At 51.4% G+C, this 14,104-nt stretch overlaps 2 protein-coding genes across 17 annotated transcripts in view; both read left to right on the top strand.

Moving 5' to 3' along the window:
• The window catches only part of LOC139566026 (inactive histone-lysine N-methyltransferase 2E-like), a 37,520-nt gene extending 28,056 nt beyond the window's left edge, over positions 1–9,464 (top strand). For 7 of the 16 annotated variants that reach the window (XM_071386840.1, XM_071386843.1, XM_071386838.1 and 4 more), the window contains exons 12-22: positions 1,191–1,295; positions 2,925–2,996; positions 3,540–3,713; positions 3,892–4,227; positions 4,391–4,684; positions 5,017–5,185; positions 5,317–5,552; positions 5,641–6,258; positions 6,364–6,721; positions 6,799–6,875; positions 7,296–9,464. In XM_071386840.1, coding sequence (XP_071242941.1) covers positions 1,191–1,295; positions 2,925–2,996; positions 3,540–3,713; positions 3,892–4,227; positions 4,391–4,684; positions 5,017–5,185; positions 5,317–5,552; positions 5,641–6,258; positions 6,364–6,721; positions 6,799–6,875; positions 7,296–8,285 — 3,429 coding nt within the window. In that variant the 3' untranslated portion in view covers positions 8,286–9,464. Of the gene's footprint in view, positions 1–1,190; positions 1,296–2,924; positions 2,997–3,539; positions 3,714–3,891; positions 4,228–4,390; positions 4,685–5,016; positions 5,186–5,316; positions 5,553–5,640; positions 6,259–6,363; positions 6,722–6,798; positions 6,876–7,050; positions 7,115–7,277 lie in introns of all 16 variants that reach the window. The other 9 variants (XM_071386853.1, XM_071386847.1, XM_071386842.1 and 6 more) reach the window with 6 other exon arrangements.
• Positions 9,465–11,241: 1,777 nt separating this feature from the next.
• LOC139565717 (E3 ubiquitin-protein ligase TRIM21-like) lies at positions 11,242–12,602 on the top strand. The gene is made up of 4 exons (XM_071386220.1): positions 11,242–11,424; positions 11,516–12,038; positions 12,214–12,441; positions 12,598–12,602. Exons 1-4 carry the CDS (start codon positions 11,242–11,244, stop codon positions 12,600–12,602), a joined length of 939 nt encoding a protein of 312 aa, XP_071242321.1.
• The last annotated feature ends 1,502 nt before the right edge of the window (positions 12,603–14,104 follow it).

Below are 14,104 nucleotides of genomic sequence, written 5' to 3'. Positions count from 1 at the left end.
TTATCCATTAGTAGACTACTTGTATTCCTCTATCATCCATCTTGGTTCCCCCTCTCCCTGGCCCAAAGCCCAATCCTGCACCCAGCCATCTCTCTCACCATGCCGTGTCTAGCCCTCTAGTGGCAGATGAGACATGCTAACACGCTGTGTCCTCCCTGCTGCAGGAGCTCCTGAACGCACTACTAGGCATCCCTCTACTCAGTGTTACACGCAGAGAGAAAGCTCAGTAAAGCTGAGAAACGCTCAGTGAAACTGAGAGGTACAATCTGAAGGTGTCCAATAAGAAATGTCTGTTTTCCTATTCCATTGCAAAACATTTTGTTGCGTTGTCTAATAACCCCGACCCAGGCCATAGGTCTTATCGGCAAGCATGTTGCTTCTGTGGTAGGGACTGGTAGTTCCCACGATGAGTGATTTTTAAGGACTGATCTGAGGGAAGCACACAGAAGCATGGTTTATGGAGACTGGTTAGACTGATGTATGGTCTACAACAGGCCTGGGCAACTCCAGTCCTCTGGGGCCTGATTGGTGTCTTTCCCCAGCTAACACACCTGACTCCAATAATCACCTAATCATGATCTTCAGTTTAGAATGGAATTAGTTTAAATCAGGTGTGTTTGCTAGGGATGGGGAAAAGGTGTGACACCAATCAGGCCCCCGAGGACTGGAGTTTCCCAGGCCTGGTCTAGAATGAGGAACGGTGATAGAGGCTCTGACGTCAGAGATGAAGTGCGAGGCATCTCTATCAGAACAACACGCACAAACCATGAACTGAACGCGCTGAATAGGGAAGCTGTCCACATCTGTCATTGTGCACAAACAGACCTTTGTGTGACCACGAGCCACAACTTGACATATGACCGGGTAGTTGTTGGTTACATGGTAGTTGTTGGGAGTGGGCTCAAAACAATGTATCACAAGGCACTACAGAAGTGAGCCTGGTCTCTCGCTCTTCTTTGATAAGGGGTACGATTGCGTTTCAATGTTATTCTGACTGCCTAGGACCGAATACAAGCTCTGAGCAAGTTTGTGGACAGACAAACCCACCACGTCCCCAGTCAGTGCCCCCAACTGTCACTCCCCCCCCCCCCTCCCCACCTACCACCTCACTGCTCTAGACCCTCTAGTCTGTAGCCAGACTGCCTGTGGTTGGTCAGTGCCATGATAAAGCACCTCTCCCCCTCTAACAGGATCCTACAGAGTTAGAGGGTGTAGAAGACCAGCCTGATAACTCCGTTAGCAGTGAAGTAGAGATGGAGTCAGAGGAGACCATTGCAGAGAGAAAGAGGAAGATGGTAAGTTCTGTGAGCCAGGGCTGCAGCGCGCCCTGCTGTGTGCAGCCCATAACCCCCCCCCCCCCCCCCATAGGAAAAAGCTCATCCTTGCTGGTATGGGTCACTGTTTGTGTGGTGGTGGTTTCCCCCACAACCCCCCCTCACCTCCCTGCTTCTGCTGTCTCTGCCTCATCCTGTTGCTGTGTAGTCTAGCCCGCGGGGTCCCCCCCGCTCTCTGTCGCTCACTCACTTCCTCTGGCAGAGCCCTCAAACACTGAGGCTCTGTGTTTTGGTCATCATTATACATATTTTCCTCATTTATTTAATAGTTAATTTGCTAAACCATCACACATTGCACCATTCTGGGCCCTCCAGAGCCACAGGCCCCCCCTACCCCCTCCTCCTCCTCTCTAATTAGCTGAGTTAATAAGAGCCCTAGCCTCAACACACGTAAGTACTGGAATTCTCCCTGTGTGTCTGAGTATGAGCCTCACGTACAGAATTGGCCAACTGTTTTGAAATGACCAATTAATCTCCTCTCCCCTGCTAACGAGCTCTGGTGACCTAGAGTTGGGCTCACACACTCTGGCACGCTCTGCCTCTGTCATATACACACACACACACACACTCTGGAAATTACCCTGCTGTCAGCTCCCTTTCACACGACGAGGCCCAAGGTGTAAAGCGCTGACTCATCGTTCTGGCCAATGGACTGGCTCTCTCTCTGCTAAATAGCCCTGAGCGAGAGAGAAGGGGGTGAGGGTAAGCTGGGCGCGACTTCTCTGTTGCCATGGCCTTATTGAGTCTGGGACATCCAATAGCCTGCCTCCCTCCAGGGGAAGCTGCAAGCTGGTCCAGGAGGAGGAACCCCCCTCTACTGTGGAAGAAAGAGCTTCTGGATTCACTGTCGTCCTCTGACGTAACAGTCACCCTCTGGTCTGGTGTATGTATGGTGTTCAACCACGCATCCACAACAATGCCCTGTCTGCATGGGCTCTTAACACTGGTGATGTCTGTGTGTGTTAGGCATGGTATGTCTCCCACACTCATGTTAAAGATCCGGTTTGGCGCCAGGGATACAGGCACGGCATGGAACACACAGTTAATATGTTGGTTGCACTAAGGTCCGGTTTTGGGTGTTGCAGATGGTATGTAGTTGCTTGTCATCAACCTTGGTGAAAGTTGGTGATTGGGTTGGTTGCTAATGTCTTCGTTTTCTTTCCATGTGTCGTGGGTTCAGTATGTGGTTAATGACACTGTGGTGAGGTGGTGAACATGTGGCTGAGTTCCAGTGGTGGTGGGTTGTGTTGAAATCACTGTTCATTCATTCAGCCCAAATAAAGTCTTCCTACTGGATATGCTGGTGTAAGCAGACATGGTGAAGAAGCCCTGACTGGACATGTGTCTACAGGCATAAGGCAGCCATTCTCCCTATCTGCCCCCCTCTTCTCTCCCCTCCTTCATAACCTTGTAGTGGCCAGGTCACCTCTCCACACCCCCACCTGTCTCAGAGGATCCCTGAGGGTCGGCGACACACTGAAGCCCCTAGAGTGGGGAACCGTGGTGGTGTGTGTATGTTCTATGTGTGTTATTAGGGGGGGCCGGGCCTCTTGTCTTCTAAACCAGGCTGTCTCTCTGTAAACCATTCAGGCCAGCCCAGCGGAGGAGTCCCATCTGCAAGGCGTGGGGGCCTCCAGCTGTCTGGGACTGAGTAAACCGGAGGTAAACCTGACGCACCAACCCCCACCCACCCCCAAACATACCCCCGCCTGCCTGCCTTCCCCTCCACCTCATAGGGGACCCCACTAACTGACAAACATACTCCCCCCCCCCCCCCCCCACCTCCATCTTCTCTCCACTGACCGGCCCTGTGGCAGACCCCAGTGTGTCTCTGCTACTGGGGGTGGTAAAACTAGTCTGGTGGAGGCAGCCGTGGTGTTATAAACCACACACCCTGAATGGTTTGGTAAGGGCTAATGTTACGTTCCCACCTCCCAGCACCTCCCAGTTCCAGTTAGTTTGGTCTCTCACATCAACAGGGTTTTTACTTGTTCTATCTCCATTGGTTTTTTTCCTCCACTGAAAGGGGAAATGGTGGTCCTTTTTCTGTGGTTCTGCGCCGCCGCAGTTTTTTTCTCTGCCAGCTAGCTATTCAGACTGCCTCTTGCCTGTCCTGTGTTGCAATAACCTCCCCCTCTAGGCCCAGTGGGGCAGGAGACTAGGCCACGTGGACTAACGCTTACTGCTCTGTCCTCTCCTCTACAGACCCGTGAAGAGAGGAAGATGGAAGCCATCCTGCAGGCCTTTGCCCGCATGGAGAAGAGGGAGAAGAGGCGGGAGCAGGCCCTGGAGAAGATTGGCACCAAGTCAGAAGGGGGCATCAAGGAGGAGCCCCCTGCCACCCCCGAGGCCGACATGCAGTCTCCTAATATCATGACGGTAAGTGATAGTTGACTCAACATGTTCTTTATGCCTGCACTCTCTCTGACACATTGGTTCCACCAGGTCGTTAGTATAAAAGAGGATGTTGTCAATAATCTGAAGGGTTAGCTGAAGGTGACTATAAACCCATCCAAAACTATGCTACTGTACTCTATCCTAACCCTGTCTCTCCCAGCCTCTGCTAGAGGTGAAGGAGGAGCCGAGTCTCAACAAGCCCACGCCGGCCAAGCTGCGAGGCAGCAAGCAGAGGAAGAGCTTCTCGCGGAGCCGCACCCACATCGGGCAGCAGAGGCGGCGAGCGCGCACCATCAGCACCTGCTCTGACATACCTCCCGGTTCGCCCGGGGAACTCCTGGACCCCCTGGCCAATGATAGCCCAGACGTAGAGGCCTCCAGGGACCCCGAACCAGAGGCCCTCTCCTCCCATGCCCCCGACACCAGCCCCCCTTACAGTGGCTCCCCGGCCCCTGACAGAAACCGCTCCGGGCAGAAGTACCCTAAAACTAAAAAGGTACCCTAGCCATGGCTCAGTGCTCACCCCTAAACACGACTAGTCACTATTCTATTTAGACTAATAGGAATGTTCTATTCCTTCTAGTGAAATGTCACTCAATACTATAATTAAATGCAGTGTGCTTCTGACTAAAGCTCTCTCTCTCTTTGTCTCTCTACAGCACTTAGTGAGTGAGTGGTGCGTCGACAAGCAGGAGCGATCATTGCGGACCCCAGAGCCGGTCCCGGAGAGGCCCCTGAGAATCAGCAGCGACCCTGAGGTGCTGGCCACCCAGCTCAATGCCCTGCCCGGCATGGGCCCCAGCCCGCACGTCTACAGCACGCCTAAACACTACGTCCGCTTTTCCTCGCCCTTCCTGGCCAACCGCAGCCCCACCACCCCTGGGGTGCCCACCGGACGCCGGCGTTCCCGCGAGCTGCCCGACACGCCGCCCACCTCAGGCTCCTGCAAGAAGGTATGTTGTTCACCACCTCACAGGGGAATGGAGAGAGTGTTAGCTGTCAGGTATAGCTGCAGGGTAGAAAAACAGACTGCCGGGGTTAACCGGCAGAGGGACAGACTGCCGGGGTTAACCGGCAGAGGGACAGACTGCCGGGGTTAACCGGCAGAGGGACAGACTGCCGGGGTTAACCGGCAGAGGGACAGACTGCCGGGGTTAACCGTATTATTGTCAGTAACAGAGACTTAGGTTTTCTAAGATGTAGCTGCCTTGGAGATCAGTGAACGTGATTTGTGTTTGTGGTTGACATGTCTTAAGTCCTCTCCCTCCCTGTCTTCTCCCCACAGCGCTGGCTGAAGCAGGCTCTAGAGGAGGAGACCACCACCCCTCCACCCAGCAGCGGCCGGCCCACCCTGGTCATGCCTAGTGAGGGCCCTCTCAGCCCCCCTATCAACGGGGACTCTGACAGCCCCCTCCCCTACAACGGCAGCTGCACCTTACCAGGTGAGGACTCTGGTGAGGACTCAGGAATGTGTTTCTCATCACTTAGAAGGACCATAAGTCTTGTATGCAAGACTTGTCTGTTTCTTTGCATGTGAGTAACCCTTCCTTTCCTTCCTCTCTCTGTGTGTGTGTGTGTGTGATAGAGTTGCCCACTCCTCTGAAGAAGCGGCGCCTGGGTCTGTGTCCGCTGGACGCCTGCATGTCAGAGAGCTCCACCCCCTACGGCTCTCCCTGCGCCACGCCAACCCGGGCCGACCTATCAGAGACGCCGGGTACACCCCTGCTGCTGGCCACGCCACCCCGCATCACCCGTACGGAGGAGCCGAGCCCCGAGCCTCTACCTAGCACCCCCACACACACACTCAGTGCCCCACAGGAAGTAAGACACACACTCTCACCTACAAACACACACACACTCATAGAGGGAAGTGAACGATGTGTTAATATCTCTGTTCCTGTGTCCACAGAGCGAGTCTTCCCTGGACAGCTCACCGGAGGGCAGTCGCAGACCCAGCCCCCAAGAGGCTGAGTGGCCACCTTCGCTGCTCTCCTCCCCCTGTGTAGTGGTCAGGGCTCCCAGTCTGGATGTGTTGCCCCCCCACGAGGCCAAGACCAGCGCCCCCCAGAGCCCCCAGCCCCCCACCGCCGAGTCCCAGGACTGTGTGGGAGAGGAGGGGCCAGAGACAGGGGCCGAGGGCAGCAGCGAGGCCCCCTCCTCCACAGACCCAGCCTCTTCCTCCCTCCTCCCCCCCTGGATGAAGAGTCCAGAGAGAGTGGGTCTGTCAGGGCCAGGGGGTCTGTCCTTCTCCCCCATCAACTCTAACCTGAGGGACCTTACCCCCTCACACACCCTGGAGCCCATCTTGGCCTTCAGGCCTGAGGCGGTGGCTGTGGCTGGGGCTGGTGTTGTGGCAGTGACAGTGACAGTACCAGTACCCTTGGCAGCAGGACCCTTCACAGAGGCTGCAGGGTCTCTCTTCTACCCCTGCCCTGAGGAGGGGGGAACCCTGGCCTTCTCTCGTTCACTAAGTGGAGACAGCACCGGAGAGGGAGGGTCAGGACAGAATCCCCCACAGAAGAAAAAGGTGAGTTGCTATATTCTCTATTCAGCCTGCCCATTCACGCTGTGTTACGGTTCCTGGACTGATAAAGGTATGTTTGTTTTCGTGTGATGTCATATGTTTTCCCAGGTGTCTTTGCTGGAGTACAGGAAACGTCAGCGTGAGGCGCGGCGCAGCGGCTCCAAAATGGAATGCGGCTCGCCTGTCTCTACAACACCTACCCTGGTGGAGATGTTCCCTCTGCCCATGGAGACCACCCAAGAGCCTCCACCCCTGGCTCCGGCCCAAGCTCCAGTGGCCCCTGCTGCAGTGGCCCCCACCCCGCCTGAGTCAAATACCCCCCAGCCCAGCGAGGACACAGAGCCCCCCGTCGAGGGGGAGAGAGAGGAGGGAGAGGGACAGTGGACCTCGTCCACCTCGGTGGAGCAGGCAAGAGAGCGTGGCTACCACAGAGCCCTGTCGCTTAGTGACCACAGCAAGGACAAAGGTACACACACACACACCACTTGGACATAACTTCTTTACTGATGATAGTTTAATTGTAATAATGTGTGCTTGTTTCAGATGGAGAGACCGAGGGCAGTGAGGCCCCAGTCAGAGATTGTTCATCTCCTAGCCTGCAGAGGACCCCAACCCACACGGTAAGAAACATTCTGCTTTCTGGCTCCAACAGTAATGTGAAGTACATGCTGCTGCCAAACACAGCCATCACACAGCCTATAGTGTAGGCCAGGGGTCGGCAACAGGCCAAAACCATCAATGTTTTGATTTTAGTTTTTGGTTTGTAAAATTCTGCAAAAAATGTGTTTAATTCAGGAAATCTGTTCTCAAGTATTCCCACAAAGAATAAGAGATGTGATGGTGTCTCAATGTAATCAAGGTATGACATGATTGTTATTTTCAAATACAACTTCTTTTTGTAGTCAGTTTGAAGTGTGCGCCCCAACCATTCGTTCCAACAAAGATCCTCCCACGGCTGAATGTAGTTGCCTACCCCTGATGTAGGCTGTTATTGTTCATGACTTACCCGTTCCCTCGCTCAGTCTCTCTCTCCTCCCTAGCCGTGTTCTCCTGGCCCCAGCAGCCCGTCCCAGCCTGGCAGTCGCCCAGTGAAGGAGGAGGAGAATGACAGCCGGCCTCGGACCCCCTCCCAGGCCACCCCACAGCAGCCCAGCAAGCCTGCCGTACCCAAGACAGCCCCCCTGACCCCCACCAAGCTGCACCCTGCTGCCCCCTACCCTGCCCCCTCACTCCTCCACTCCCCCAACCCCCAGGCCCAGGGCTCCCCTTACCGCAGCCAGAGGGCCTTCCTCTTTGCTCCTCCTCAGTCCCAGCCACAGGCTCAACCAGGGCTGCCCCCCTTCTCCCAGTACAGCCCACAGTCCGCTCCGCCTCCCCCTCCTCCACCAGCACCTCCAGCCTCAGCGGCCTACTTCCCCAGCCAGTCAGCCCCCGCCGTGGGATCCTTCCCTGGGTTCAAGCCTGCCGTGACGTCCCCATTCCCCCCTGGAGCCCAGCCCCTCCTGCAGACTCTTCCTCACCACGCCCTGCACTACCAGAGCTCTACCACTCCCCCTCCTCCACCCCCTCCCCCACCACAACACCCTGGGCCCGGCCCGGCCCTGCTGCACGTTAACCTGCAGCCTCCTCCTGTCCAGCAGCACCAGCTCCTCCTGACCACAGCCCCCCAGTCCTCCCTCCCTCCCCTTCCGCCCCCTCCCCCACAGGGCCAGACCCACCAGCTGCAGCAGCCCAGTGCCAGCACCCTCCTGTCACTCAACCAGGGCCTGCCTCTTCCTCCACCCCCCCCTTCTGCCTCCTCCACCAGTGTCCCCATGCAAGTGCAGCCCCCTCACCACTTTCAGAACTTGGGGGGCTTTCCAACCCCGCTGATGCACACAGCTAACCCCTCTGTGCCCCCCTCCACCTACCCCCCGCCCCACCAGCAGACTGGACTGCCCCCCCCTCCTCCCCCTCCCCAGCAGCAGACTCAGCCGGCCCAGGCCGTGCCCACCGCCACTCAGATGCCCAGCGGAACACGTTGGCACTGACCGCCTCCATGCAGGCCTCCCCCTTGGCCCTGCCAGTCCCTGTGAACTCACTCTGAGAGGAGCTTGACGACAGCGGAACACAACAAGCAACAAAAGCTGTAAATATTTTCTATGTACCTGAACACATGGCCAATGGAAAAACAGGAGAAGGTGGGATAAAGGGGTGCTTTTTAAAGGACAAACTGAAAACAAGGACTGTGAAACAATCTTATTAAGAGACTTTGTGTCTGAAATGAAGATGGATGATTCCCCCGGTGCTCATCCCACTCTCTCCGACGTCCCTCCTTCCGTTTTCTTTTGAATTTCCCTCCTGTGGCGGAGAGAGTGCCTGACCGTCTGTCTGTTTTGGACTTCTATTGTACGGTCCCGCACTTTCTGTATCAATGTACATTCCAGCCTCCACCCCCCTTCGTCAGTTAGTCCGCCTTTCACTTCTTCCTCTCTTTGTCTATTGTCTGCTCTTCTACACCGTTTATTCGTTTTATCTAGTGGCTCATTATAGCAAACAGAAAGCTTTTTGTATAGAGAAAAAATAGAGTTATTATTTTTATTCCTCTGTGTAACAAATATCTGTGCACCGCTGCAGTGATTCAGAAAATGTTCTTCTGGGAGACCGCTTCACTGCCCCAGCAGGCTGCACTCGTGTGTGTGTGTGTGTATGGACTGTATGTGTGTGTCTGTCTGTCCTGTGTGTCAGTGGGAGAAAGGGAAGTGATAGAAAGTAAGAGTGATAGCGTGAAACGAGTGCAGTAGTCTTCTGAGGTAGCCAGAGTGAGGTCTCACCCGTAGGTAGGACGTTAGCGGTTTATTTTTGAATATCAATGGTTATTTGTAGAAATTGTAATTTAATGTATAGGTGGTTACTCCAGCTTTCTCCGGAAACAGGTTGTATATATTTGCTTCTTTTCTTTCCTATGCTTGTACAATTGGCTCCCATCCCATTTTGGAATCTGGTTGTAAATACGAGCGCTCTTCTTGGCAAAGATGAATGTTTCTGTGACAATAGCACTTTTTATTTAGTTTTTCCTCTCTGGACTATTCAGTGTAGTCTTTATTATTATGTGTGTGTGTGTGTGTGAGTGAGTATGTTTGTGCAGAGGAGAGAGACTCAAACACTGCACTGGTTGGCTATTTTCATGGTTCATTATAATAAATCACTGTAATGACAGTTTTATACCACTGGTGGTGTTGTGTGTCTGTCTGTATGTTCTTTCTGTCTAGGAGAAGGAAGGCTGATATGTTGGCATCACTTTCAAACGGTTTAACGGATTCCTCCTATCTGACGAGTGGTCCTTGTTATCCGGGATCCTTGGGACGTCCCTACTCCGTTGAAGTTAACGTTGAAAATGGTCAAGGAACGGGTTAGGTAAGAATTATGGTTAAGTTCAGGGTAGGGATGTCCCAAGGAACCCCGGATAGCACTAACCTACCTGACAGGCCACCAGCAAGCTGCCTGTCGCCTCCAAATAAAACTCCTGTGAAAAGTCGTGGTTGGATGCTGTCGGACAACTTCACCATATCATGGAACCATAGAGACCTGAACCATCTTCAGCATGTCCCCTGAGAATTCCTTTACAGAGTAGATTACCTTTCAGGTTTAAGGAATGTGTACCATCATGCCAGCAACAGATATGTCCATTAATGAATATTTCTTTAGTGGTTGCCTCCCATCTTATCACAACAGATTGTAGACAGTTCCATCAGGAGAGCAATACTAACTGCATCTAATGAGCGCCTGCCTCTCTTCCTGACGGGTGCATGTTGGTTAGTGGTAGTTTATCACTGGTAAGCAGATGTTGCGACACACCTCCTCTTTGATCTGGGATGCTGTGTGCATATCAATGCGGACACTCCGGTCTTGATGAACATCAATGATTAAGCAGGCTCTTCATGGTTACAAGTGCTCTCCTGTCCCCGTTATGCATGACTAACCAGCACAAATGAGCTTCACAACAACACACCACTCCTGGTTTTGGGAGTGTCTCTCCCATGTTCACAAGGAGAGAATCCACAGTTCAGGGACATGTGGTCTGGAGAGGACATGTGGTCTAGAGATACGTGTTTGATGAGAAGTCTGCAGTTCAATGCCTGGCCCGGTTCGTTTTGCATGGCCCGGTGTCCCGGGTCGGTGGAGTTTGCATATTTCAGACCATTTCATTGGTCCTTAAGTGAATTCTCCACCCACCCGGGGCCATGCAAAACGAAATGGTCCAATCAGAATAGGGCTATAAGGGTTGTTCAAGTGAGTGCTCTTGGGTTGTGTGTAGTTAATTGTTCCAAGAAAGAAGTGTGTTTTCAATGTCATTTCTCTGAAGTGAAGCTAAAACACACAGTAAGTTGTGCATGAGACCAAACTCCCCAGATCTTTCGAAAACTGTTAGTGAAATTCAGTCTCCTATTTCTTTGGACCTCTTTTAACCGCACTAACCGAAAGAACAACACAAATCGTATCCACAAACACATGCGGGTGAGTAGAGAGATTAACATGGACATTTGAAGATCAGCTCTAAATGTAAGTGTATTCTCCTTTTTTTCTGTGCTACAGTAGGCCAAAGTTAACTATCAAGAGCTGACTGATTCCAAGAAATGTTTTATGGTTTTACCTTGGTCTCTGTCTAGATATGGTGTCCTCCAGCAGTCTCCTGTCTGAAGAGCAGTTCCTGTGTTCTATCTGTCTGGATGTGTTCACTGAGCCGGTCTCTATTCAATGTGGACACAACTTCTGCATGGCCTGTATCAGGTACTGGGATGGCAATGATGTGCCAGTGTCCCGTGTGTAAAAATAAATAAAAATAAATAAACATTTTATAGGAGACCAGATCTGTTCATCAATACAATCATTTCTGAGATGGCTGCTCAGTTCAGGAAATCAGTTCAAGTGAAAGCCACCAGCAGCTCTGACCAACTCCCTGCCAAATCTGGAGGAAGTCTGCTGTGACATCTGCACTGGGATGAGATGCTCAAGGCCCTGAAGTCCTGCCTAGTGTGTCAGACCTCTTACTGTGAGACTCATCTGGAGCCTCATCAGAGAATCGCAGCCTTAAAGAGACACAAGCTGATCAACACTGTGGAGAACCTGGTAGACAGGATGTGTAAGAAGCATGACAGACTCCTGGAGCTGTTCTGTAGGAGTGATCAGGTGTGTGTGTCTGTGTGTGTGTGTGTGTGTGTGTGTGTGTGTGTGTGTGTGTGTGTGTGTGTGTGTCTGTGTGTGTGTGTGTGTGTGTCAGACCTGCACTGAGGCAGACCACAAGACTCACAACACAGTCCCTCAAGAGGAAGAGTATGGAGAGAAGATGGCTGAACTGGGGAAGATGATGGCAGAAGTACAGCAGATGATGCATGCAAGATCTAGAAAGGTTAAGGGGATCAAACACTCTGTAGAGCTCAGCAAGAGAGTTGCAGAGAGAAAGATATTAGACAGTGTGCAGGTATTCACTGCTCTGGTGCACTCCATTGAGAGAAGTCAGGCTGAGCTCATTGAGGTGGTCAAAGAGAAGCATAAAAAAGCAGAGAGGCAGGCTGAAGGGCTCATTAAAGAGCTGGAGCAGGAAATGAATGAGCTACAGAGGAGCAGCTCTCACACACTGAGGACCACCTCCTCCAGAGCTTCCCATCTCTGCACCCTTCCACCCACCAAGGACTGGTCTAAGATCAGTGTTCACAGTGATCTGTATGTGGGAACTGGGAAGAGAGTTGTGTCCCAACTGGGGGAGACACTGAATAAAGAGATGGATAAAGTCATTGAAGAGGGTGCAGCGCTATGCAGTGGATGTGACTCTGGACCCTGATACGGCAAACCCCTATATCATCCTGTCTACAAGTGGGAAAGAAATGAGATATCAACAGAAACAACAAGAGCTCCTTGACAACCCAAAAAGGTTTTCCACCTGTCCCTGTGTCCTTGGAAATAAATGTGTCTCCTCAGGAAGATTCTACTATGAGGTGACTGTTAAGGGAAAGACTAAGTGGGATTTAGGAGTGGCCAGAGAGTCCATCAACAGGAAGGGAAATATCACACTGAGCCCTAAGGATGAATACTGGACTGTGGCACTGAGGGAGAGGTATAAGTACCTAGCCTGTACCTCCCCACCTGTCCTCCTCTCCCTGAGAGAGAAGCCCCAGAAGGTGGGGGTGTTTGTTGATTATGAGGAGGGTCAGGTCTCCTTTTATGATGTAGAGGCCAGGTCTCACATCTATTCTTTCACTGACTGCGCCTTCGCTAAGAAACTATATCCATACTTAGGACCTTGTGCTAATTTTGGGGATGAAAACTCTGCTCCTCTGATTATCTCTCCTGTCAATCACACAGACTGAGGATGACGTTTTGACATTGCAGATGTGTGGAGATGTTACCGAACATAATGGTATCCTGACATATACTCAGCATGGACCTTGATTCCATTAAGTTTAAAATACTGCACTTTGCATTAACATCACAAGAATCACATATATATTTTTTTAAAGCCCTGCAAATATTTTGCTTAATAGATGAAATTGTTCATCTCTTCTATGTGGTCATTTCTTACCTGTACATATACATAATGTGTGTTTGTGATAATGTCGTGCTGATGTGACTATTGTGATTTATTTCATGTCATCTCTGATATCAAGGATTTAGCAGCCTCTTCATGGTTACAAGTGCTCTCCTGTCCCCATTGTGCATGGGGACAAAGCTTTACAACGCAACACGACTATATTTTGAGGTGCCTTTCTCGTGTTGTTTGTTCTGTCTTTGATTGTAACACAAAAACTCCTCACATGTCATTCGATTTGAAAGAAACACCATTAAAGAAACACAAAAGCAGTGAGAATGTTTTAAAGTTTATTTACTTCCCCCCCCTGTTTTGACCCTCTAAAGTGTTTTGTATTCTTAGGGTAATATTTACATGTATTTATGTACATGGGAATGGTTGGGACAAACCCCTTTCCCTGGTTCCTCACCTCTTCTGTTTGTTTATCCCAGACTTTTATACACACTGCATGAAAAGGCACATTTACAGGTCTAACATTGTCCCATACATCTCCGATTACATATACATGTCTGTAAATGTCCACACACACAAGTGGTCTGTTATCGGATATGTACGGGATGTGTGCAGAGATTTTCGGACTGTGCACTCCAGTGTTAACCCGTAAATACACTTTTTCATGCAGTCAACTCCTCCAGCTACACTTGGAAACCACCTGGAACATATCACTGCTTGCTGACCAGACAGCCAGTATAATAAGGTAGGTGGGGGTTGGACTAGCCAGTATAATAAGGTAGTGGGGGTTGGACTAGCCAGTATAATAAGGTAGGTGGGGGTTGGACTAGCCAGTATAATAAGGTAGGTGGGGGTTGGACTAGCCAGTATAATAAGGTAGGTGGGGTTTGGACTAGCCAGTATAATAAGGTAGGTGGGGTTTGGACTAGCCAGTATAATAAGGTAGGTGGGGTTTGGACTAGCCAGTATAATAAGGTAGTGGGGGTTGGACTAGCCAGTTTAATAAGGTAGGTGGGGGTTGGACTAGCCAGTATAATAAGGTAGGTGGGGGTTGGACTAGCCAGTATAATAAGGTAGGTGGGGGTTGGACTAGCCAGTATAATAAGGTAGTGGGGTTTGTACTAGCCAGTATAATAAGGTAGGTGGGGTTTGGACTAGCCAGTATAATAAGGTAGGTGGGGGTTGGACTAGCCAGTTTAATAAGGTAGGTGGGGTTTGGACTAGCCAGTATAATAAGGTAGGTGGGGGTTGGACTAGCCAGTATAATAAGGTAGGTGGGGTTTGGACTAGCCAGTATAATAAGGTAGGTGGGGTTTGGACTAGCCAGTATAA

The sequence above is a fragment of the Salvelinus alpinus genome, chromosome 37 (genome assembly GCF_045679555.1).
Source record: "Salvelinus alpinus chromosome 37, SLU_Salpinus.1, whole genome shotgun sequence".
In the NCBI taxonomy this organism is placed as follows: Eukaryota; Metazoa; Chordata; class Actinopteri; order Salmoniformes; family Salmonidae; genus Salvelinus; species Salvelinus alpinus.
Note: the sequence above shows the minus strand (reverse complement) of the source record. Positions and strands in the feature narration are given on the sequence as shown.